Source organism: Myotis myotis, unplaced genomic scaffold (assembly GCF_014108235.1).
Source record: "Myotis myotis isolate mMyoMyo1 unplaced genomic scaffold, mMyoMyo1.p scaffold_m19_p_2, whole genome shotgun sequence".
Taxonomy (NCBI): Eukaryota; Metazoa; Chordata; class Mammalia; order Chiroptera; family Vespertilionidae; genus Myotis; species Myotis myotis.
This window is the reverse complement of record NW_023416324.1, coordinates 162,495,805-162,522,230: the sequence shown is the minus strand read 5'-3', so window position 1 is coordinate 162,522,230 and position 26,426 is coordinate 162,495,805. Positions and strand designations below refer to the sequence as shown.

The following is a 26,426-nucleotide window of genomic DNA, read 5'->3' as shown; positions in this document are numbered from 1 at the left end:
GCATGTACCTTGGTAGCGGGCACATCCCCAGTAGGGGGTGTGCAGGAGGCAGCTGATCGATGTTTCTCTCTCATCGATGTTTCTAACTCTCTATCCCTCTCCCTTCCTCTCTGTAAAAAATCAATAAAATATATATTTTTTAAAAAGAATAAGGTGACTATTAAAAACTTCTGATAAGATTGGGCATGTGGGTATTTTTTTTATTACTTTGCTTTTATTAGATATGTTACATTTGAAAAATTATAGTGGGTGATAAAAATTTCTATGTGAGTTCAATATCTTGTGTACTAAAATTATTATATGTTACGTGTTGAGTATTTTCTTGCTATCATGTCCAGTGATATATTTACTTATTTAATTGCTTCATCTATGAACTGGAGGGTTTGGGTAATCTCTGAGACCTTTGTGGTGTAGCTTCATTTTGCACATATTAGTGAAGACTTGATTAAGATGGGCTCGCCTTGGTTTTAGAGGAACACCAAATCATCCAGTATACCTGACCAGCTAGTGAATTCCTCTGATTATTAGGCTTTCCTCCTTTTTTGAACCTTCTCAGTTTACCTGGCTTTCTCTGAAAACTTCTCTCTCCTCAGCCTGCTCCCAGGTTTTGTCCATGTTTTCTGAGAAACCTATTTTTTTTTGTTATTGAGGAAGAATGATCTGAGAAAGAGGTTCCCTCACGAAGCCCTCACTGCTCTCAGACCTCCCTCAGCCAGCAGCCAGTGCTGTTCATGTATCCTGAATGTTCACACCAGTCACCATTCCAGCCAATTTTATTCTGCTATTTTGTAGTAAAATCAAACTCAGCACACAGAAGGTGTCTTTGTAGCTTTGTTTTTCAGCATTTTTTTTTCATTCGTCATAGTAAAAAATGTTAGATGTGTTTCAGTGAGAATGATTGTGAGATGATCATATTGAATTCTATACTCAAATCTGTATTTCCGATCCACTGACTTTGTTTTTCTGTTTCCTTTCCTGCTCACACTTTGGACAGGACAATCTTTGTTCCCCTTCTGACATCCTTCAGCTAAACCTCAGCGTTAAAAGAACGGTTGAAACACTACTTTCTCTTGGGGCTCATTCAGAAGAATCCAGTTTTGTCTGTCTGTCTATCCAGCTTTTGGGTTTTGTGGCATTTTATTGTATTTTAATGTTAACTCTCTGTATGTTTTATTACTGGACCTTCCCCCTCTAGCTGAAAGATTGCATTCCAGTGGTTTTTCACCTCATTCCTGGGCTTGGTAAAGGAGGTTTGTTTCTCACTCAGAAATATTTACATATGTGCTTTTATTTTCCTGGCCATCGAAGAATTAACCCCTAAAGTAGATAAATCCTTTCCTCATATGTCCAGATGAGCAGCCCATCACGTTAGTCAGTAAGCATTTATGGAGACTAACGAAGAGTAAAAGACCAGCATTTTTTCTCCTGATTATTCATCCATTCTCCTGGCCTGTGGCCTTGTTTCTGTTAAGTGCTGAAGTGTTTCTACTAATACAGTCTTGAGCCTGTCTTAGAATATGACTAAGAACTTTAGTTCCAAAGGACATAATAAAATTCCCATCGGGCTGTTTTCCGTGCCTGACACAGCTTTAAATGTTGAAATTGTGAGTTGCCGAACCTCTTCAGCAGATGCTCATACGGAAAATAGCTGTACCCTTTCTGGTTTGTAGGGCCTGTGCTCACTTAAATCTCTGCACTGAACTGTGCCCTGAAGTCTCCCTTTTGGTTGTCTGGGCATCTGGAAGGCACTAGCTATTTAACCTTAATAATTTTAATTTGATCAGCATGGTCAGTCCAAAATCATGTAGCTTCTCTAGATTGCTATTCTGAGCCTAGTGTATACATTTTAAACAGTACACAACAAGCAAATGATCTAGAGCTGACTGCAGGGGTAGGCAGCTGTCCAGATTTACTATGTGTTTATCTTTAATTGAGCTTCATTTCTAGAATCCTATTGAGAATTTAAAATCAGAATTTATGTAATTCCCAATACCATTTGAACCATCTTACTAGGTGAACTTGTATTTATAGGCTGTAGAGGAGATTGTATCTGAACAGTAGGTAAAGTATTAGGCAGCAGTCTCTGTTCTGTACCCAAGGCAATGAGTAGAGTCGTTTTAGAACATCCTGTAGAAGTCAGCCTGGAGGTTTGATTGCTTTCAGTTTCTTCTATATTAAATGAGACAGTTACTTACAACTGTTTACTGTTGGTGCTGAAACATTGAACACTGTGTTGGAAACTTTAGTTTAAATAGTAGTAGTGCCTTCCAGAGTTTGGGGGAGGGGAAGTGTCAGATGTTTCTGAGTCAGAGATCATTCAGTTCTGTGGAATTTTGTCCTTCTGAAAAAATACCTGATAAAAAACACATTGTCTCATGTGTGGTTTGAAGGGCGTAATTGTGCATTCTTTTCGGAACACATGGGTTCTCTAGGCCAGCTGGAAGGTAACTGACTGTGCATCTGGAAAGCATAGCCTCTGAGGACATGTCTCAGTCACATGGTGCACAGGCCGCAGGGCATTCAGAGAAGAGATCAAGGAACTGGCCTCAAAGAGACTAGGTCTCTGCCAAGAGCAAAACCCTGAAAGTTCATTTTAAGCATAGATAGCCTATGCCTGCAGTTGTACTCAAAGTATTTATACAAAGTTGATCATTTAAAAGAGCAAAAGATTGCAGTTACCTTTTTCTTTTTTATCTGGTAAGTATTTTTTTAAAAGAAAGAAGCATATAAGGACCAATAATTGCTCAAAATAAATACTTGCTATATTTTTTATTGCAACTGACTTTGTAAAACTTCCTAATATAGTGCTAATGAAAAGCTGATAAAAGTTCAGTTATCTTTTTTAATAAGTATGTATAATTTCTTTTTAATGAAACCAGAATTCCACTTTCTGTCCAGTTTCTTCCCATAATCCCTGCCTGGTATAAAAGCCCTGGTTTTCACAATCAGGACTATAATGCAGAGAGTAGGCATCCCTCTAGCGCAGCCTGAGTGATGGCATCAATAATCTCGCATTCCTAGTGTGTGTGATGGCCAAAGTGCTTTCTCCTACAGGCTGAGCCAGCCGTGGGCAAACTACGGCCCACGGGCCGGATCCGGGCCCGTTTGAAATGAATAAAACTAAAAAAAAAAAGACCGTACCCTTTTATGTAATGATGTTTACTTTGAATTTATATTAGTTCACACAAACACTCCATACATGCTTTTGTTCCTGCCCTCCGGTCCAGTTTAAAAACCCATTGTGGCCCTCGAGTCAAAAAGTTTGCCCACCCCTGGGCTAAGCCATCTGGTATAATTTGTAATCTTTTCTCTTTCACCTGCCTGGTTTGACTAATTTGCATTGCTCTTTTATTTATCAGAGATAAAGATGTTGCTTTCACTCCATAGTATTCTGCTTATCCTGTTGTTTGTGTAAGTGTATGTAACATGTCCATTTTCTATTTTGCAAAACAATCTTATGTACTGTTAGTTGTGTTAATAAAGTGATAGTGTCAGCCGAACCGGTTTGGCTCAGTGGATAGAGCGTTGGCCTGCGGACTCAAGGGTCCCAGGTTCGATTCCGGTCAAGGGCATGTACCTTGGTTGCGGGCACATCCCCAGTGGGGGGTGTGCAGGAGGCAGCTGATTGATCTCTCTCATCGATGTTTCTAACTCTCTGTCCCTCTCCCTTCTTCTCTGTAAAAAATCAATAAAATATAAAAAATAAAATAAAATAAAGTGATAGTGTCAGATATCATCTCTGTGTACCTCATATTAACAGAGGTCATTTTCCCAGGTACTGACTTTTCACATTTCAGTTGATTATTATTATAAGAGAAGAGATGCTTTTTTTTTTCTTTTCAGTTCTGTGATGTTCATCCTACTTTCTTTTGTGTTTGTTTTTATGTCACGTTTTCCCATTTCAGGAGCAATTATGTTTGCCTCTCCACATTTTAGAAGAGAAAGGTTTGAGCCAGGTTGCAGTGACGGTCCAGGCTCTCCTGGCACTGGCCCCACCCAAGCAGCCGCAGCACCAGTTATCTGCTGTTTAAGGACTCCCAGCACTCCGGGTATTGCCTGGCCAAAATGGAACAGGACAACACCATCACGCTGCCAGCCGTCTGCTTAAACAGAGCTCTAGCATGTTCTTAAAAGGGACTGTTTCCATGATTCCTAACAGGAATATTTTGCTTCATTTCTCCATTTTAGGGGAGGTTATATCCATTTCCATTGAATTGTTTTTGAAGACCCAGTTGGTTTTCACAAATGAAACGTAATCCTGTCATTGCTGAGAACCAACACTGACGCCTAACTTGACTGTGCTTTCCTGGAGTGAAGGGTTTCCCCGCACACCAGAGAGCTTCTCAGAGGATAGTTCACTCTCCTGAAGGCACAGACAGGCTGTTACCTTACCTGTTCCCAAGACGTCTAGCGCACTGGTTTCTAAACTTGGTTGTTCAGTAGAGTCTCCTGGAGCATTTGTTAACATACAGGTCCTATTCAGTAGCAGGGGTCCTGAAACTGTGGCCCGCGGGCCACATGCGGCCCGCCGAAAACATTTATCCGGCCCGCCGGGTGTTTTTGCCGCCGCTGCCTGTTGCTTAGCAGCCGACTAGTTTTTTTTTTTAAACTATAGTCCGGCCCTCCAACCGTCTGAGGGACAGTGAACTGGCCCCCTGTTTAAAAAGTTTGAGGACCCCTGCTAGAGTCTAGTACGGCCTGGGTATTTGCATTTTCAACAAACATTCCAGGTATTTCATGTAATAGAGACAACCGTTCCAAGCTAGATATTTGTATGATTGGGGGAAGTAATGACTCCACTGTTTTTCAGCCACATTTAAAATCAAAAGCTATATGATGACTACTTGGACTTTTTGTCCAAGGCAAAACAAAAATATGTAGAAGGCCTAGTTTTTGTATAGTAAAACAATGGAACAAAGTTGTATTAAGGCCAGTGTCCTAGGCCCTGGACTGTTCCAAATCCTCAGGCCAGTAACCTGCCCTACTCAGCATTTGCTCTGACTTCCTTGAGCCTCCCCTCCCTCTTCAGCCCCCATGCTGTGCCCAGAATACCTGGGCCTGCCAACACCTTCCAGTCACAGCAGTACTTCCAGCTCCCCGACTAATGGAAGACCATGAAAACAAAGCAGAAGGAATAAGGGAACAGCCAAGAGTCTTCTCTTTCTTTCAGGTAACTGTCAGTTCCAGTGGCTGAACTGAAGCGCTTGCGGCATCTTAAAAACAGCTGGCTGCCTCTTCATGCCGCTCCACCACTAGTGCCTGTTCCCCAATTGTGTGGATAGAAGGGCCCGAGGTCTCTGCAGCACAAAGCCAGGGGCCTCTATGTAAGCCTCTGGGGGGAGTTTAACCCTCGTGAGTCTTTCTTCCTCTATATTTTGAACCTTTTTACTTGTCGGTGGTATGTTTTGGTCACTGTCTTTATAAACCAAGTAAATAGCGTAAGTGAAAATACTAATTATCTAGTTTTTTTTTTTCTGTTGTTGACTGTTCTGGGTTTTCTTTACCAATGCATGCATTTGAGCATAATGTTCTCACTCTTTTTATGTAAACGCAGCATTTAAAGTAACTTGGGATAAAATAATGTTTAGTATCTGATAAATCAGTGTTTTCTACTGTTCTCATAAGGAAACAAGTTCATCAGAACATTACCACTTGTCCTAGTTTAAAATTATATAACACAGAACATCTGCACTCAAAGCCCAATGCTTAGGGTCCTCACAGAACAAAAGTAAAATGCCTCTTAAGTGCTTAGAGCCAGACCCATTAACAGTTCCAAACACACCCACCAATCATGTGACTTGTTTAGAATTTAGTTACGTGTATTTTTAAACTATAGGTATTTTTCCTTCTAGTCAGCGTTAAACCTCAGTACTACTTCCAAATTATAGCGAGCCATTTGAATGAAACTCAGCAAAGGACAGGACTCCCTGTCACATATTATGCAAGGAATAATCCCAGAAGACATACCTAATGCAACATTCGGAACATTTGCAACTAATTTTCCCAGAGGAGTAAATGGAAATTTTAATTTATTTCAAATTTTACACGTAGCATGAAACCTGTTAATGTATTTTTATCAAATCTTACATTTGAATTGCTAGAAAAAAATTGTACAGTTTTGGTTGATAATGAAAGGAAAATATCAAATGTGTTGAATTTCTTTTCTGTGTCAAGATGAGAAAACAAATCATGATTTTTTTTGTTGAAAATTATTTGTATTCAGTATTTTATTTGTACCTTTGGGTTTGTTTTTGCTTTTTATTTTAAGCCTTATTGAGGTAAAATTTATATGTCACAAAATTCTGTTGCTTTATAGTAATGTGCAATTTTTTAAGTTGTACCTTTGTTTTTTTTAACTGAAAAATACGGTTTAACATTTAGCCTTGCCAGATACTAATGAAGATGACTTTGTAACAGTCCCACCTAACCGTTTATTTATGAACTTCCTATTGAAGCAGCAACCTTCCCAGTGCTGAAGTGTGAAGGAAGAGAAGGCTGTGCCCACCCACCTGGGCCCTGCCAACTACAGAGATTTGTAAGTCAGCGGGTTTCTGGACTTTCAAACTCATAAATGCTCGGCACTCAAAACCATTTTTCTCTGGAAACAACTCGGAGGAGGAGGAGGCTTACTAGCAGGTCACTTTTCTTATAAAAATACAGTCTTACAGCCAATCAAGGAATCTGATTCCTCTTACTTGCTATAGCTCAGCAGTGACGGAATGATGTGCCTATGCTGATGAGTATGATGAATTTTTAAAAACTAAGCACTTAAATGGTTATAGAAATGAAGGAAAACATGGATATTTTGAAGGTTTTTTATATACATATTGCAGTGAGATGGTTTACAGCAGATTTTATTTCTGAAAATGTTGTAAACATGTAATTAGTAAAAGAATTTGTGGAATGTTGTCCTATATTTGTATGTCTGTAAATATGCGTAAGTTCTAACTATAAATATGTCAATATCATGTATGTTATTTTAAATTGCCTGTATGCCACCTTACACTTCCACATTAAAATAAAAACCAACACTTCAGTAGCATGAGATAAAGGCTGATTGAAAATGTTCTTATCTAAAGCATGGTTTCCTTGGCAAAAATGAAAGCGTATCTAATTTCCCAAAGGAATGTCAGGTCAGGAGAAGCTGGGTTCTCATAACAGGCCCTGGAGATCAGAATGTGCTGTTTAGAGGAAGTATGGAAATCAGCAGTGTCCTGTATTTGGACTTAGATATAAGGTTTATTTATTAACACATGAAATATATGTGACTCTTTGAGACAATTTTTTCTCTCAGAAACTACCAGTTGTGCCATTGGAAAAGCTTTAGCACCCCAAGACATTCTATTTTGATTAAGCAAAACATGAATGACCCAGCGGGCTCATTCTTTTTTAGGGAAGAGGGAGGATGACCAACAATCAGCTTAATGTTGCAGACACAGGTTAGGTATTTTAACATGCTTTGTCTCTTAGTCTTAATACCCCTTAAGGGGAGAATTGTTGAGTAAGCAAAATAGGTATAGACCCTAGTGTCTCACTTATCAAAAATATCTCCAAACTAGTCTTTCAGGGAACCTGTGTTCCCCATCTTTACCTGGTTGGGTTATGCTATCTCATTTCTATCATTTCTGGGAAATGTAAATTATCCTTACCTATTTCCCAGAAAAGGAGCTGAAGCTAAACCACCATCAGTCCCTAATAAAAACACTAAAGTGATGATAAATCTAAAAGGCAGGAAGGAACCAACCTTTAATAAAACTTCACTACATATGTATATTATGCTGGACACTTTATAAACATCATCTTGTAATTCCTACTGAACACTTCACTTTTGCTCATAGAGCATTTTCACTATCGACCAATTGAATAAAATCACAATCAGAGACGTATTACAGGAATTACTGAAGTTTTAATGCATTACTCCTAACAGCCTGAGTTTTTTTCCTGGTAAGAGAGAGCAAGAGGAATCTTCACAAGGCTTCTACAAAGACTTTCAGCAAAAAATTTTCAAGATATGAACAAGCCCTGAATCAATGCTATAATCTTAATTTCATGGTTTAAAACTAATATAATAGGCAAAGTGAAATAACCAGGCCGCACCTGGGAATGTCCAAATCAGAAACTACCTGTAGATGAGTTACCTGATGATAATGTTTCTTATTCCCTTCAAGTCCTTCCCATCTTCAGAATGCCAGAGGAAAAGACAGAAGATACTTGGTCACTATCTCTTGCTTCTCTGTCTGTCTTTGCCTCTACCTTTACCTTTTGAACTCTTGCCGCCATCATTATCCTTCCTCGGCATTCTGAAACCACCAATTTCATTCCGTACTATAATGCCTCGCCACCAGGCCTGGAGCTGGAAGAGAAAGAGGAGTGGGAACAATTTATCGTGCTTGACAAGCTGCATTCTTCCTACATAAGAGATTGGGTTTTAGTAAAGTAACTTGTATCTGAAGAATTGACTGAGAAATGGGTGTGCCAAGCATGCCCTCCCTACAGCAATGCTCCCCAGTTGTGCAGGACCCAGAGCTTAAGCCATGGACTCTGAAGTTCTCAAGAAGTAAAAATAAAAGGAACCTTTTTCTTACACTTAGAAACCTGACTCCATCGTACTTCTCTTTACAAACATACTTCCCCATCTTACAACCATTTGATCCAATTTTAAAATGTGCAGATAGCCCTAGCCAGTTTGTCTCAGTGGATAGAGCGTGGCCTGCAGACTGAAGGTCCCGGGTTCTATTCCGGTCAAGGGCACATGCCTGGGTTGCAGGCTCAATCCCCAGTGTGGGGCGTGCAGGAGGCAGTCGATCAATGATTCTCTCATCATTGATGTTTCTATATATCTCTCCCTCTCCCTTCCTCTCTAAAATCAATAAAAATATTTTTTTTAAATGTGCAGATAATCTAGATGATTTCAATAGACTTCTGGTGCACTTCATATCTTTAATGATTGATTAAAAGATCAATACTCATTTTCAAAAAGTAAGCCTTGCATATCTTAGTCATTAGAGACAACTGTTCTGGGCTACTTTAAAATCACACTCAGGCCCTGGCCGGTTTGGTTCAGTGGATACAGCGTCGGCCTGAGGACTCAAGGGTCCTGGGTTCGATTCTGGTCAATGGCATGTACCTAGGTTGCAGGCACATACCCACTAGGGAGTGTGCAGGAGGCAGCTGAATTGATGTTTCTCATCGATGTTTCTGACTATCCCTCTCCCTTCCTCTCTAAAAAATCAATAAAAAATATATATTAAAAAAAAATCACACTCAGCCCTAAAGACTGAAAACAAATCCACCAGCAAAAAAAAAAAAAAAAGAAAAAAAGGTGGACTTCTGCTAGTTCTTAGGTTTTTGCTCTCAGTCAAGGAATCCTGACAAATAGAAAACACCATAGGAGCTCAATAAATACTAACTGTACATATGACTCTCCTAATGGAAAGCTCAAGTTTGGATTTGGTTACTGGTCCTGAATGCACTTTAAAGCTTTTTTTAAAAAATATATTTTTATTGATTTCAGAGAGGAAGGGAGAGATAGAAACATCAATGATGAGAGAGAATCACTGATTGTCTGCCTCCTGCACAACCCTTACTGGGGATCGAGCCCACAACCTGGGTATGTGCCCTTGACTAGAATCAAACCTGGGACCCTTCACTCTGCAGGCCGACACTGTCCACTCAGCCAAACCAGCTAGGGCTAAAGCTTACTTTTTTAATCCACCCCTAATACATATCCCAAACTACAGCCTGCATATTATTCTATCTTTACAGGTACTCCTCTTTCAGAGACAAGATGATCCTCAAAACAAGTTTCAGTTCAGTTGATGTTATTTTTGCTTGATATTTCCTAGAATCTGACCTGCCAGTTAAAGCATCACGAATATATAGACGTTCATATAAAACCAAAACTTTTTTTTGTCTAAACTTACCCCCTCTACCTTTTTTGAAAACGGCTCTCATCAGAATCTGGCAGATAGCCTGGGCTAACTTATAAATAGGACTTTGAGAAGCAGTATGATATTAGAACTCTGTCAAGAGCTATTTTGGTTAGCCCGGCTTGTATGGCTCAGCTGAGCTTCATCCCATGCACCAGTTCAATTCGTAGTCTGGGTTTTGGGCTTGATCCCCAGTAGGGAGGGTACAGGAGGCAGCCGATGGATGTTTCTCTCTCTCCCTCTCCCTTTCTCTAAAAATCAATAAAAACATTTTTTAAAATATTTTTTGGTTAGAAATAGTATCCTTAAATTTGACCTCTGGGCACAAATTCTAGGTTTTGCTTCCCCTGCTGAGCCACTCCTTTTCCCTGGATTAACGTTGGAGGAACGGCTTTTTCTGTTTGCTGTCTCCCTGCACCACCGACTATAGGCCATGTTTCCTCACAGATCTGTTCTGAGTTTGATAATAAATGAGAGGTATTTTGCATTCCTCAACGGTAAGCCAGATGTAGAATTGAAGGGACCCCACAAAGACAATTACGACTTTCTACCTTTATGATGCTCTTTAATTCCAAGAGAGACTGCTCTATTTGCTTCTTGTTCTTCTCCTTTTCTATACGATCTTCAATGATGACGTGTTCATACTCCCTTATCTGCAAAAGTAAACATTAATTATGGTACAGGACTCTTGGCTAAGCTGTGGCCCAGCCAGCCCTGCAGTTTTAATAAAATTTAAACTAAAGCATGCCAAATCTAAAGATAAGCCAAAGGAAAAAATACTTACTGGATTCCTATATTATAAATATGCACATATTAACTTCATAATTGTTCCCACTTGTTTTTCAGTTTGAATAACTCAAATTTACCTGAAAATATTTCATAAAAATGAAATACTAACATGGGATTAATGACCTCAAATTAATGTAGTGTTTTAAGAGCTGTGATAGAATGTACACATGAAGCCATAATTAGAAGCATTTTGGAAATCATAATTCACTTTATGGTCTTCAGAGACCGTAAAGTGGAAATCTCAAGAGGTGGTTGTGAGGGTCAAATTAACTTCTACCAGTGTATGTGCAATACTAGTAAAGCACCTGGGACAGAGTAAGCACTGAGTGTTAGCACTGCTCTTGTTGCCCCCACCATCAATGTTGTTGCATTGTCATCGCTATCCTCATGATCATTGAAAAAGAATCCCATGGCCCAGCCAGTGTGGCTCAGTGGTTGAGTCTCAACCTATGAACCAGGAGATCATGGCTCGATTTCCAATCAGGACACATGCCCAGGTTGCGGGCTTGATCCCCAGGGGGAGGCAGGCAGGAAGCAGCCAATCAGTGACTCGCTCTCATCATTGATGTTTCTATCTCTCCCTCTCCATTCCTCTCTGAAATCAATAAAAATATATTTAAGAAAAAGATGGTTTACATCTTCACTTTGTGACCAAAAATAGCATTACCCCAGCTACTGTAACTTAGCTCCACCCACTCCTCAGTGCTCAGCCTTAACTCTTGAAACTCTGCTTCCTTACCAGCCTTGCAAGGTCTTGAAGGCGTGTTAAGTCACTGGCTTTAGCAGATTTGAGAGCATTCAGTTCATTCTGTTTCATTTCTGTGTCCTTATCATATTTCTCCATCCAGAACTCTAGCTTCTCCTCAAGTTTCTATTTGGAAAGAATATTAAATCATGGCTTCTACCAGACACAAAACAAATCACTTATATAAAGTTCAAGAACAAGCAAAACTTTTCCATAGTGATAGAAGTCAGAATTGTGGCTATTTCTGGAGGAGGGTTGGTTTATTGATGCAATGGGACATGAGGAAGACTTCTGGTATGCTGTAAATGTTTTCTTTTTGATTGTTGTTGTTAATCCTCACCCAAGGATATTTTCTATTGATTTTTTAGAGAGAGTGGAAGGGAGGGGGAGAGACAGAGAGAAACATTGATGTGAGAGACACCTTGATTGGTTGTCTCCCACATGCACCTGGACCAACTGGGGCCGGGGGTCGAGCCTGCAACTGAGGGATATGCCCTTGACTAGAATTGAACCTGGGACCCTTCAGTCCGCAAGCCAATCCTCTATCCACTGAGCCAAACTGGCCAGGGCTGTAAATATTTTCTGTTTCTCTATCTGAGTGCTGGTTATAGGAGCATATATATGTACATATTCATCAAACTACTTAATATTTATGTTATTCATATATTAGTGTTATTTATGTTATTGATATTTATGTTATTACTGAATTTAAAAATGAGGAAGAGGGCCTTTTCAGTGTCTGGATAAGAGAAGTTGCAATGAAAAGGAAAGGAATAAAAGGTCGGTAGAAAATTCTGAAGGGTAAGGAATGTAATCAGACATTTCTTTGATTGAGAACACTAAATATTAGTTGAAAAGGGTGCAATGTCTTCAAAACTCTAAAACATAATAATGTGAATCTAATATTCTATACCTAGCCAACCAAGCATTTGAATATAGGGAAAGAATATATCTAGTCTTTCTGAAAGAGTTACTCAAGAATGTACTTTAGCAAAATAAAATGAAAGAGAGATGTACCAGAAATGGGAGAGAAACCAGTACAATATATATTTAAAAGCCATTTAATGTACTTTTTAATAATAAATGAGAATATGGAATTGAAATCTTCAATTGGGCACAAACAGGCTCTGAAGCCACGTTGCCTAGGTTCAACTTGCAATTGTGGCACTCACATGAGTCTACTTAAATTCCCTAGACCTCAGTTCCCCATCTATAAAATGGAAGTATATAATGAATGGTTTCAATATGGGGTGTAGGAGAGGAAGAGAAGAAGTAAGAGAAAACTTTGCCCTAATAAAAGCAAGAAATAGGTTGGCTGTTGTGGTTCAATGGTTGAGCATGAACCTATGAACCAGGAGGTCACGGCTCGATTTCCAGTCAGGGCACATGCCCAGGTTGTGGACTCGATCCCCAGTAGGGGGCGTGCAGTAGGCAGCCAGCCAATCATTCTCTCTCATCATTGATGTTTCTATCCCTCTCTCCCTCTCCCTTCTTCTCTCTGAAATCAGTTTTTTTAAATAGCAAGAAATATATTGATTAACTCTAGCCTTAGAGAAAGAATCAAGTACACACATGTATGTTAAAAATATAAGGGTTACCACTGCAAGAACAGAATGTATGTATAACTTCCAAACTTCTACAGTGTGTACCTCAAGAATGAGACATCAAGCCGTAACCAGTTTGGATCAGAGGATAGAGCGTCGGCCTGTGGACTGAAAGGTCCCAGGTTCGATTCCGGTCAAGGGCGTGTACCTTGGTTGCCGGCACATCTCCAGTAGGGAGTGTGCAGGAGGCAGCTGATCAATGTTTCTCTCTCATCCATGTTTCTAACTCTCTATCCCTCTCCCTTCCTCTCTGTAAAAAAAAATCAATAAAATATATTTAAAAAAAAAAAAAGAGTGAGACATCAAGTGGAACATAGATATGGAATTTTTTAGAAAACATGACTCACATCAATCATTCTAAGTTAGAGAGAAATGTCAGTTTGGCTAAAGCTAGCTAAAATGTATTAACATTATTTGGTATTTATCATACTTCTGTTTACATTAATTTGTATAGCAAATTATATTGGTTTTCCTCTTACATGATTATATTAAAATCTTAATTGAAAATAAAATTTTTTAAATTCCAGCTATGCTCGGTCAGCATAGCTCAGTGGTTGAGCATTGACCTAAGACCCGGGAGGTCCCAGTTCAATTTCCAGTCGGGGCACATGCCCAGTGGCGGGCTCAATCCCCGGTGTGGGGTGTGCAAGAGGCAGCCTGTCAATGATTCTCTCTCATCATTGATATTTCTCTCTCTCTCTCCCTCTCCCTTCCTCTCTGAAATCAATAAAAATATATTTTATAAAATAAAATAAAAATCCAGCTATGTGCTGTTATAAAAACCACAGCTAAAACAATATAATCAAAGCAAAAGTAAAGCAGGTTTAGCCCTTGCCAAGGTGGCTCGGTTGTGCAGCAAAAGGTTGTGGGTTCGATCCCCAGTCGGGCACATATAAGAATCAACCAATGAATGCATAAATAAGTGGAACAGTAAATTGATGTTTCTGTCTCTCCCTTCCTCCATCCCTCCCTGTCTCATTAATAAATAAATTAAAAAAAAATTAAAAAGCCCTAACCGGTTTGGCTTAGTGGATAGAGCGTCGGCCTGCGGACTCAAGGGTCCCAGGTTTGATTCCGGTCAGGGGCATGTGCCTTGGTTGTGGACACATATCCAGTGGGGAGTGTGCAGGAGGCAGCTGATCGATGTTTCTCTTTCGTTAATGTTTCTGACTCTCTATCCCTCTCCCTTTCTCTCTGTAAAAAATCAATAAAATATATTTTAAAAAAATTAAAAAACACTGACAGGAAAATAACAGAATTGCTCAATAAAACCAAAAGATGTTTTTTTGTGAAGACCAATAAAATGGTCAAACCTTTGACTCTCAGCAGAAAAAAAAAAGGGGGGGGGGGAGAGACACATTTTTTAAAAAAAGGATAAAAAAGATAACTACAGAAATAAAGGAACATTTTAAGTTTGATTTTTTGTTTTGTTTTTAATCCTCACCCGAGAATATTTTTCCATTGATTTTTAGAGAGAGTGGAAGAGAGAGAGAAAGACAAAGAGAAATATTAGTGTGAGAGAAACACATAGATTAGTTGCCTCCTGCACACGCCCTGACCAGGGCCCAGGCTGGGGAGGCACCTGCAGCCGAGGTACATGCCCTTGACCGGAATCAAACCTAGGACCCTTCAGTCCACAGGCTGACGCTCTATCCACTGAGCCAAACTGGTTAGGGCTAAAGTAACATTTTAAATTGTAAGAGACTATAGTGCACGGCTTTATACTAATAAATTTGAAATGAATGTTTAGATAAAATGGGTTATTTTCTAGGAAGATAGTTACTAAAAATGACTCAGAAAGAGACTTTTTGAAGGGAAGGCACCAATAATCATTAACTGATTGTAATGGTAGCCAAATATCTCCCCTATAGAATGACATCCAGTGCTCGTTTCAGCAGTACATATACTAAAATTGGAACGATACAGAGAAGATTAACATGACCCCTGCTCAAGAATGACAAGCAAATTCGTGAAGCGATTCTATTTTTTTAAATAAATAAAATGATATCCAGACAAGATTGTTTATGACTGAATTTGACTAAAGTTTCAAAGAACAAATAATATATTTTGTTCTATTTATATTTTTAGATTTCAGAGTATAAGAAGATAGAAAGCTCCCCAACTCAAGCTGCCAAGCTAGCATAACTGAGAGCAATACAACAAAGAAACACCAAAAACCAAATCATCTATAGGTTAATTTTGTTTGTGGAATATACAAATACAAAATAAAAATCTACAAATAAATTATAAGGTTTAGCCCAAGAATATAAAGATGATTCAACTCAACAAATCTATTAGTATATTTTAATTTATCAACATATTGAAAGAGAAAAAATAATATCTTAGTGGATAAAAAAATCCATCTCATAAAGTTGAATACTGTACTCATCCTGGAAATCTGTTCCCTTCTGAGGTACACTTATCTGAGTTATCTGTTCTCCCCAGAACTTGCTGAGAGTTGACCCTAGTTGTGGATCCACGGGCTATAGAGGTGATTATGCTAGGTCTTGAGAGTAAGCATCCTTTTTCAAGGCATCTGCCTCAGATAAAGTTATTATCACAGGATTTTCAGGGAAGAGACAACTGGTCTCAGACACAGGGGTGTGCAGTCTAGTTCCACTGGCAAGGCAGTGACTTAGGGGCTCAAAATTGTCAGTATATCGGAGTCCAACCAGATATTCCCATTCCAAGTTTCTGGGTCCCATTCTCTCCCAATGAATGCCCTTAGTTGCGCATGAGAAACATGACATGACTATCTACTCATGTGACTGAAATTCCGTTAAAACCATTAATAGAAAAATGGTGGCCCTGTATCACTACTATTAGTCAACATTACACTTGACATTCTATCTATAAAAGAAACCACAAAATGGAGATAGACATAAATAATGAAAAGGAAAATATAAAATTGTTACTATTTGCAGTCAATAACATCTACTTAGAAAACAAATCAACTGAAACCATTAAAATGAATATGAGAGGACATAAGGAATCTAAAAGCAATATACCAAAATAGTCTTCCCATACACCATGCACTTAGAGACATGTCCAAGAATGTTCAGCATTGTTTTAACAGAAAAAGTCAGAAACTGACAGAAGAATGGTTAATTAAATGTTGGTATAGCTTGTGTATGGGATATTATACAGCAGTTGTACTGACAAGGAAAACATTAAAGACAAGGTAAGTAAATAAATAAATAGGGTCTACAACAATATACCTAGTATGATCCCATTTACTTTAAAAACATAAATACTAAAAACATGTAAATAGATACACATAAAAGTATGTCTATTAAAAGAAAAAGATGTGGAAGAAATGTTTTTTAAGAAGGGGAGTGATTAAGAGAGCTTTCACCTTTAAAACTATATATTTCTGTCTTAATTGGTTTTGTTCAGTGGTTAGAGTATTGGCCAGTGGACTGACGGGTCACAGGTTTTATTCCAGTCAAGGGTACCTACCTCAGTTGCAGCCTTGACCCTCAGCCCTGTTCAGGGCCATTCCTGCAGGAGGCAACCAATAGATGTGTTTCTCTCACCTCTCTCTCTCTCTCTCTCTCTCTCTCTCTCTCTCTCTCTCTCCTCCCTGCACCCCACCCCCATCCTCCCTTCCACTCTCTCTAAAAATCAATGGAAAAAAGATCCTCGGATGAGGATTAACAGCGAATATATATATATATATATATATATATATATATATATATAATTTCTGTACTGTTTCAAATGTTTCATTAACAAGTATTTATGTACTGCTTGTGTTATTGGGCTGAAGATCTGGGAAACACTGACTTCATCCACCCATCGTTCACTTAATCTACTAGCTCATCTGATTGTTATGCCTGCTGTGTCTAACATTTGAAACAGGTAAAATGATACCTAATTCTCTCTTTTTTAAAAATATATTTTATTGACTTTTTACAGAGAGGAAGGGAGAGAGATAGAGAGTTAGAAACATCGATCAGCTGCCTCCTGCACACCTCCCACTGGGGATGTGCCCGCAACCAAAGTACATGCCCTTGACTGGAATCGAACCTGGGACCCTTCAGTCTACAGGTTAACGCTCTATCCGCTGAGCCAAACTGGTCAGGGCAATACATAATTCTTAAATTGCAGGTTACAGGAGCCTGATTCTAATAACCTACCAGATATTTTTTCAGTAAAGGTTTGTGATATAGCATCTGTAATTCTTTAACTACAAATTTGGAATTCTTTACTGAAAATTCATTAGCTTTCTCAAAATCAGGCTGTAACATGGAAATTTTTTCCATATTGATCCAACAGATATTCAGCTTGGTTTGTTGTTAGAATTAGAAATACTAATTAAAACCCTATGATTCAAACAAGAAGAAATAAAAAGAGTAAATAAATATATGGAAAAATGGTCAAGTCTATCAGTAAGAAAAAAATGCAAAATAAAACAGCTCGTTAAGTTAACAGACTTTCAATAATATCTAAAATGGTTAGTGCTGTGGAGGATACTTGATATTAGTGCCTGGATATACTGCTGATGGCAGTGTAAATTACAAAGTATTAGCAATATTATCAAGTCACAAAATACCAGTCTCTCTGACATCATAATCTCATGCTTGAGATTTATTTTGGGTAAATAATTGTAATGAAGAAAAACAGTCATTTGGACAAAGCTTTCATTACTGCATTATTTATAATAACAAAACTTTAGAAATAACCTAAATATCTAAAATAAAGGGTAACAAGTAAACTATGGCATAACCATTCAATGAAAAATTATAAAACTATTTTTAATTATTTTATGAAGAGACTGGTAACATGAAAAAATGGGTTAAACAATTGGCAATTTAAAAAAATCTTCCCTCAACCACGAATGTTATCTTTATAATTTTAAAAAGTCATACTTTAAAATTATGACAATGAAACAATATAGGAATGAGAAAAGTTTCTCAGGTATTCAAATTACAGCTTTATAAAATATTTATCCAGATGAGTAAATTTATTTTGTTTTGATGTATGGGAAATACATGTTTTTTAAACAAATTTTAATATATTTTTATTGATTTCAGAGAGGAAGGGAGAGGGGGAGAGAGAGATAGAAACATCAATGATGAGAGAGAATCATTGGTCAGCTGCCTCTTGCACACTTCCTACTGGGGATCCAGCCCCCAACCTGGGCATGTGTCCTGACCAGGAATCAAACCATGACCTCCTGGTTCATAGGTCAATGCTCAACCACTGAGCCACACCAGCCGGGCTCAGATGAATAACTTTAAAAAATAACATGGGCTATAGCTCATTCATTAAGCTGGTAGAATTAAGGTTGATTTTTTTCCCTTCAAAAAATGTTTGGCTGTCCTTGGTATTTTGTAAGTGAAACACAAACATGTCAGAGGATAAAATAGTTTTGGTGACTCACCTGCTGCTCCCTTCGAAGGAATATTTCAATCTCCATATGAATCTGGTTTTCTTCTTCAGTTCTCAGCCTTAGTTTCTGTGAGAACAATAAACCGCGTCAGGAGTTCTTCCCAGCAGGGCTGCTGGGTTGGAAATGAGAACTTCTCAAAATTAGAGGTGTAGCTGAGGCAGAAGCACAGGACCCTGTGCTATCGCTCCGGAGCCACAATTCTGCTCCTTTCAACTTGCTAGTGTTTGTTCACCAGCCACTGAGCTGAGTGTCGGGCACTGAGCTGGATGTGTGAGTAACCAGAACAAAAGGACCAGAATCCTGTTGTCTGGAAAGTGATGTCAATTTAAGGAGAGAAACGATGCTTCGAGGGCACAGGTTCTTAGGCCTAGAAAAGGGAAGTCCAGGGTGCAAGAAAAAGTTTTCTATCACAGACGTAAGCCACCGGGGTAGTGAGCTTCAAATAAGCAGGGAGCTCAGAAGAAAGGAGTCCTGACACACTCTACTGCTTGCTCCCTGTCGCCTACCTGTTGTTCTTTTAGCCATTCAGCATTCCTTTTTAAGTTTTATGAACTTCAGATCTCTAGATTGGGTATTTCTTAATGGAGGGATAAAAGGTACTGGTTGAGCTGGCCGGTGTGGCCCAGTGGTTGAGTGTCAACCCAGGAACCAAGAGATCGTGGTTTGATCCCAGTCAGGGCACATGCCTGGGTTGCGGTTCAGTCCCTAGAAGGGAGTGTGCAGGAGGCAGCCGATCAATGATGTTTCTATCTCTTTCCCTTTCTCTCTCTAAAAATCAATAAAAACATTTATTTTTAAATACTTAAAGAAAAAAAGGTACTGGTTGAGTGAGGAAAGCAGCAGCAAAATCCTGCAGTTACTGCGTACCTTGTTTTATTCTCTTCCGAGAATTGCCAGGAGATATGGCAAGTGGTTTTATAAAAGAAAGTGACCAAGGGAAGAAAGTACAACCAGTTTTCAGTCATTGCAAAACAACAGGAGATACAGGCTCTCCAGCCCATCAGAATCTCTCCTGGCAAATATGCAAGTCCTCCTTCCGTTCTCATTTTTAACCTCAAACGTTATGGCTACACAAGAGAGAAAACCAATCATGAGGATCTCCCTCTCGCTCCTGCGTTAGCTGAGGCAAGTGAGGAGGGACAGCAGTGCCATCTACCTGGCTCCTGCCTGTGAGCAGCGATTACCTCAATCTCTTCCAGCAGGAGCTCCTCTGTTCTGTTACATTTTTTCTGGGTCTGAGAAATCTGCAGCTCAGTGTTTCTCTTCATAAAGCGATTCTCCATGTTAGTTTTTGCCTTCAGCTCTTGCAACTGATCCTTGAGGTGGGCAATATATTCATTCCGATTCTGTAGAGATAAGACCAGGTTTGTGAATTAAAATACATTCTACCTCCATTCAGTTCAGCCAGTGGTTTTAAGCTTACCTTTTGTATGTATATAACAACAAGGAACTGAATTTATTTTTCTGCTATCACGCTATGGGAAGTTTAGCCAGTAATCATGGATAGTATAAGTGAAAAGGAAATATAGGTAGTTCTAAACATCAGGACTGTGAGATTCTTTCTGAGACACACTATTTGGGTACTCTGTATCCACAAGAATTTCCTATTGCGCTCCCTCCCTCTCTCTCTCTCTCTCTCTTTCTCTGTCTCTCTGTCTACCTTTCTCTATAGATAGATAGATAGATAGATAGATATAAATATAAATATATATCCTCCTTCTGTGTGTATATATATATATATTCTGTGTATATATATATATTCTTACTAAAAAGAAAAAGGTTTTATTGATTTATTTTTGAGAGAGAGAGGAAGGGAGAGGGAGAGAGAGACATGAATCAAGCCCACAACCTAGGCATGTGCCCTGATCGGGTATCAAACTGGTGACCTCTCGGTGCACAGGATGATGCTCAACAAACTGAGCCACACCAACCAAGGCTCCATTGCTATGTCTTTTTGGTAGAAAGAGCACTAGTCTAATGGTCAAAAGACCTGCCACTCTTCCCCCTAAGCCCTCAACTGTGTGAACTTGGCCAATGAGTTGAGCTCTCCAAGACTTATCTTCTATAAAATAGAAAAGTAACATCTACCCTGCCTGAAATATCTCATAAAGTGACTATAAGGACTGAGAATATGTATGAAAACTGTTTGCAGGTTACAAAGCAGTTGGTAATTTTAAGGTCTCAATATTTATTTTAAAATATTTATTCAATACCACACTAAGTAAATGGTAGAGATCTTACTAGACATAGTCCTTGACATCATAAAGCTTACAATCTTTTGGTAGACAAGTGGTTAAAGGAAACAAACAAATATGTGTAAACTATTTTAAAGGTGCAAAATGCTACGAAAGAATAGGGCAACTGGCCGGAGAAACTAAGAAGGGAGACCTACACTAGAATGGATTGTCTAAAAAGGATTCTCTGAGAAAGGAATGTTAAATCTGACATCTGATGGATAAGTATGTCTGTCACATGAAAAGTGGTGTCAAGGAGAAGTCTAAGGAAAAGGAAATAAGCATGCCAAGACCTGAGGCAGAAAACACCTAGATATATTCCAGGGACTGAAAGAACATTCTGGAGGCTCTAGTCCAGTGAGTTGACAGTGAGACAAGATGAGGTTGGAGAGGCAAGTAAGAATAAGACCTGCAGGACCTCAGAGGCATATTACAAAGTCTGAATTCTATTCCAGGTGCCATTGGAAGCCTTGAAAGAGTTTCAGTCAGGGTGGTAACATCTGATTGCAAAAAAATCAGACGAAGTGTGAGTAATTTCACAGAGAGATAATCAGAGTTAGCCGACAGCACAACAAGCAAGCATACAATAACAAAAATGCATGGCTTTAATCATTGATCTATGTTTCCCCAATTATCAACCAACTTTAATCTTACCATGTAAACTGGGCAGAATTAGTTCTAAGTAAGTATTAGAAGAAGAAACAAAGCAGAAATTGGTCAAGACAATCCATAATGAAAAGCAAGTCCAGTTTAAAGAACCATAAAATTAGGAAGGAATTCTTCAAGTTGTTTTGCCTAACTTCTTGATATAACTCTGTGGGAGTGTTCCAATTTTATAGCAATTATTCCAACTGTATCAGAGCATCCCAAAGAGTATCTCTGGCAGAGAATATGCTACAAGCCCAGTTGATAATACTTAGTACTTTATAAGCTTTTACGAATTATAGGACTGTGGGCAAAGTACTTAACCTCTCTAAGACTATTTCTCATCTGTAAAATCCTGCCAGTTCCTGGCACAACTTAGGTGCACAATAAATGCTTATTAAATAAATTTTAATATATGACTTTTTGGGCTCAATTTTTCCTTCCCTTCTCTACACTCTCCTCACTTTTCTCCATTCTTCTCCATTTTTCTTCTTTCTTCTCTTCTAGTTCCAACTTGTATGGCAGTCAGTGATAAAGTTTGAATCTGTAGGAAGTCTTGAGTTAAAGTAAAATGTGACGTGTTCACTTCTTCATCAACTGGGATCCTTTAACCTTAATTGCTTAGACTTTCTTCAAGGCTCAGCTTATATATCACTTAAATCCAGAAAACCTTTTCCAAAAACTTCAGTCCACATAAATAATTGTAGTCTTGTTTTTCACAGAATCTAATAGTGTTAAACAGGTAGGTATTCTTTAACCAGTCAACTGCCACGATTTTTTGAATTTAATTAAAAAAGGTCCGCCGCTTGCATCTATAGACACTTACGGAGTACAAATGTTAAATAATGTCCATACAAAAATATGCTTTCAAAAACTCAAGAGAATGTTCTGGTCAGGTTTCTTTATCAAATTGAACATTAAGTCTTCCAGAGCAACAATATGAGGATCAGAAATGCAGAGTAAAAACTCTAGGAGTTCCTGTCAATGGCAAACAGAAGGCATTACATTATGTAACTGTGAATAAGGTCATACAACGTTGGTCTGCAGTTACACTGTGCCAAGTCAAAGGCATCTGGTTTTCTTGTTATTACCATGGGCCTCTGATAACCCTGAGTTCCTCTCTATATTTCTGTTCTATACAAATGTATGGCCTTCCATGGCAACAGTGTGGAAACAGAAGAGGAATACTGAATGTATAATATTGACAGGCCAGTGATGGTAAAAATCATGACCAAGACATACATACTAATAATGAACTGAAGCATCATTCTATTTCTTCATCTTCCTAGTGTGCAAAACAGAGAAGCAGTGGATTACAGGCCAAATGCCTTGAATTGTATGATTTCCTTTTGAGATTCTCACTAAGAAAAGATCTGCCTTCATCACCACTCACCATCATAACCCTTGTTGTCTACAGTGTTTGGAGCTCTCCCTGCAATCAGGGTCTGTGGACTGGACAGCGTATTGGTGGGGTTTTGTAGCAGACCAAATTTCACTTCCAAAGCTGCCTTCAGATCTGGACTTTTGGAATTGTTACTTGAATTCAAAGCAGCATGATTTAGTAGTGGAAAGAAGGAGTCGACCAATGAAAGTTAATAAGGCTCTGGTGGCTGCACATTATTGTGAGCCAAAGAATTTTAATGGTAGTGTCTGTTTTCATAATTGAACATAGAGTGAGGACAAGAGTACTGGTTCCTGGAATTTTTGGAAGCTACTGTCTGGAGAAGTTGGAATTTGTCTTACAACTCAGGCTGTCCTCTGTGGTTGGATGGAAAAAGGAAAATGGGAATGTGGCCTATTAAAGTGATAACAGCCACAGAAACAAATACAGTTCTGTGTTAAATTATTTGTATTTGTCTGTCTATCACTAAAAATGCTGGCTGATTCTCTAAGAGTCTATGAATGAAGTCTGAGCTAAACGGAGTCTACCGTTACAAGATATAGATGAAACCCAATCAAGACCAAATTCTGAAGTTTCAGACTCCAGTTCCACCCACTTCCACTGGAACTATTTTCTTTCCAAGAGTATCAATTTCCTTTTTTCTTTCCTTTTGTAATAAAGTTTCCACACACCTCACTGTCTTGGCTAATCTCTTCTAAGTAAACTCCTCCTTAAATGTGATGCCTAAATCTGTACACATTCTAGCTGTCTAACCACAATAGAAGACAGGGGAATGGTTTTTCCCTGTTGGATCAAAACCCACAGTGCCACATTTCAGTAACCAAAACAAAGAGAAAGCACTCCAAATGCTTTCAGAATGTATGGTAATATATTGTCGTATTGTGAAGACTCTGGTGACAAGAAGGAAGACGAAAGAAGGGAGAAGGAAGCACTATGAAAGGAAGACTGGAAGTTTAAAGAAACGGGGTAGGCAGGCAAGGCTGTTGCTACAACTAGTGGTGGAGCTGGGCCTAAATTCAGATTCTCATGTTACAACCTGGCTAAACCTCTAATGATACTGCTGAACACAAGTTAGGTCTTCACAATGCTCAACTTAGAAGATTCTTCTAGGGACCTTAGTTTCACATTTGCTTCTTTTTGGAATCAGTTCAGAATTCTAATAATCAACAGGGTCTTTAATTCTAATGTCTATTATTTATCACATACCAGCTTTGAGTTGCTTGCAAATTTAGTAAGCATGCTTTCTATATCTTCATTTAATTCCTGAATCCATTTTGAACCACAGAGATCATTAGAGTATCTCAACGTATTCTCTTTGGTACTCTCTCAACCTGGCCCCCCAAAAAGAAATTAGCCATCAAAGTGTGCAAAAAGCTGAGGAGCCTGCCCTGGCCGAGGGATTTAGTTGGAGCGTCGTCCTGTACACCAAAAAGGTTGCGGGTTTGGTTCCCAGTCAAGGCACATGCCTAGGTTGTGGTTTAGTCCCCGGTCAGGGTGAGCAGCCAATCAATGTTTCTCTCTCACATTAATTTTTTTGTTTGTTTTTTTCCCTCTCTCTCTTTTCCTCTCTTTCTAGAATCAGGAAAAACAAAACATATCCTTGGGTGAGGATATTTTTTTTAAAAAGGTGAGGGGCTTGAGTGAAGAAAAGAGCCAGGTAACATGCGAAGTAGTAATAGGGTGGCTAGAGAAAAAACAAGTATGGCTTGAAGGGTGGAGTCACTCAGGCCTGTTTTAGGATATCATGCAAAGTTTCCAGGATAGCACTGAGCATCCCAAAGTACAGTGACCATGGATGAAAATGGGGTTGCTGAATGGAGAACAAATGGGTGAGGGATTCTTAGTGCTGCAGTTGACTTAGCAGTGGTCGGCAAACTGCGGCTCACGATCCACATGCAGCTCTTTGGCTCCTTGAGTGTGGCTCTTCCACAAAATACCAAGTGCGGGCACGCACGTACAGTGCGATTGAAACTTCATGGCCCTGATGAGAAACCAAGATGGCGGCATAGGTAATCACCGGAGTTTGCTGCCTCGAACAACCACTTCAAAAATACAACTAAAAGACAGAACGGACATCATCCAGAACCACAGGAAGGCTGGCTGAGTGGAACTTCTACAACTAGGAGGAAAGAGTAAAACAGGAGGCGCAGTGCTGAAGCAAAATACTAAGGTGCGGAGTGCATGCGGAGCGGGCTGGCGGCTGAGGGCATGGTTGTTGTTTTCAATCGGGAGGGAGTCTCAGACTCTGAGCTCCAGCTCCGGGCAAGTCTCTAAGGACCCAGACTCATACGGGAGAAGCGGGACTGTCTGGCATCGCTCAGAACCCTAGGGCAGCTTTCTCTCCGTGGGGCTTGCAGCAATTACTGGGACACTGAGAAGCAGAGCCTCTGAGGGCAAGACTGAGAGCAGCCATAATTGCTAACCCTGCCCTGTTGATCCCGTGGGACCCGCCCCGCCCAAGCCCTGCAGGGAGACTTTTGCTGGATAGCCTCAGGCAAAGGCTAGATTAGCACCTCCCTAGAGATCCAGGAGCCAGGAAGCCCAGAGGTCAGAGTGGGACCATCCAGTTTGCAGCTCTGTGGAACCATAAAAGACACACTCAGGGGGAACACTCAGTGAGCACCAAAACCCCATTGAAGCAAGTCTAGCCCCAGAGGGGTGTCTCCAGCACAGAAGTTCTCCCACTGCAGACACAGCTGATCTCACAGCCAATTGGCCTGGAGGTCAATTCCTCCCAGTGATAACTACAACAATCAAGGCTTAATTACAACAAGACTGTGCACAAAACCCACAAGGGGGTGCACCGAGAGTGTCTACCTCAGGTAATTGGGTAACTTAGCACAGAAAGGAACTCTATCGACACAGCAAAGCATAAAAAATGCCGAGACAAAGAAACAGGACACAAACGACAGAATTGGAGGAAAGAAAACTGCTGGATATAGAGTTCAAAGCCACACTTTTAAGGTCTTTAAAGAACTGTCTAGAAGCTGCTGATAAACTTAATAAGACCCTCGAAAAGACTGCTGAGACCGCCGATAAATGTAGTGAGATCTTCAAGAAGACTGGTGAGACTGCTGATAAATGTAGTGAGATCCTCAAGAAATCTAATGAGACCCTCGATGTTGTGATAAAGGACCAACTAGAAATTAAGCATACACTGACTGAAATAAAGAACATTATACAGACTCCCAACAACAGACCAGAGGATCGCAAGAATCAAGTCAAAGATTTGAAATACGAAGAAACAAAAAACACCCAACCGGAAAAGCAAAATGAAAAAAGAATCCAAAAATACGAAGATAGTGTAAGGAGCCTCTGGGACAGCTTCGAGCGTACCAACATCAGAATTATAGGGGTGCCAGAAGAAGAGAGAGAGCAAGATATTGAAAACCTATTTGAAGAAATAATGACAGAAAACTTCCCCTACCTGGTCAAAGAAATAGACTTACAAGTCCAGGAAGCGCAGAGAACCCCAAACAAAAGGAATCCAAAGAGCACCACACCAAGACACATCATAATTAAAATGCCAAGAGCAAAAGACAAAGAGAGAATCCTGAAAGCAGCAAGAGAAAGAAAGTCAGTTACCTACAAGGGAGTACCCATACGACTGTCAGCTGATTTCTCAACAGAAACTTTGCAGGCCAGAAGGGAGTGGCAAGAAATATTCAAAGTGATGAATACCA

General features: G+C 39.4%; 2 protein-coding genes and 1 non-coding gene across 14 annotated transcripts in view; 2 read left to right on the top strand and 1 right to left on the bottom strand.

Moving 5' to 3' along the window:
* LRCH3 (leucine rich repeats and calponin homology domain containing 3) overlaps positions 1-6,189 on the top strand; it is a 122,081-nt gene extending 115,892 nt beyond the window's left edge. For 2 of the 9 annotated variants that reach the window (XM_036352695.1, XM_036352693.1), the window contains one exon: positions 3,906-4,601. In XM_036352695.1, coding sequence (XP_036208588.1) covers positions 3,906-4,031 — 126 coding nt within the window. In that variant the 3' untranslated portion in view covers positions 4,032-4,601. Of the gene's footprint in view, positions 1-994; positions 3,143-3,359; positions 3,528-3,905; positions 4,606-5,170 lie in introns of those variants that run through there. The other 7 variants (XM_036352692.1, XM_036352696.1, XM_036352698.1 and 4 more) reach the window with 7 other exon arrangements.
* A 743-nt stretch (positions 6,190-6,932) lies between these two features.
* The window catches only part of IQCG (IQ motif containing G), a 48,117-nt gene continuing 28,623 nt past the window's right edge, over positions 6,933-26,426 (bottom strand). Inside the window, exons 7-11 of one of the 4 annotated variants that reach the window (XM_036352706.1) lie at positions 19,647-19,808; positions 18,454-18,528; positions 11,458-11,589; positions 10,481-10,582; positions 6,933-8,353 (exon numbers count right to left, since the gene is read on the bottom strand). In XM_036352706.1, coding sequence (XP_036208599.1) covers positions 8,219-8,353; positions 10,481-10,582; positions 11,458-11,589; positions 18,454-18,528; positions 19,647-19,808 — 606 coding nt within the window. In that variant the 3' untranslated portion in view covers positions 6,933-8,218. The remainder of the gene's footprint in view (positions 8,354-10,480; positions 10,583-11,457; positions 11,590-18,453; positions 18,529-19,646; positions 19,809-26,426) is intronic. The other 3 variants (XM_036352707.1, XM_036352708.1, XM_036352709.1) reach the window with 3 other exon arrangements.
* LOC118677824 lies at positions 14,950-15,056 on the top strand. The gene has a single exon (XR_004974550.1). It is a non-coding gene; the product is annotated as a U6 spliceosomal RNA (small nuclear RNA).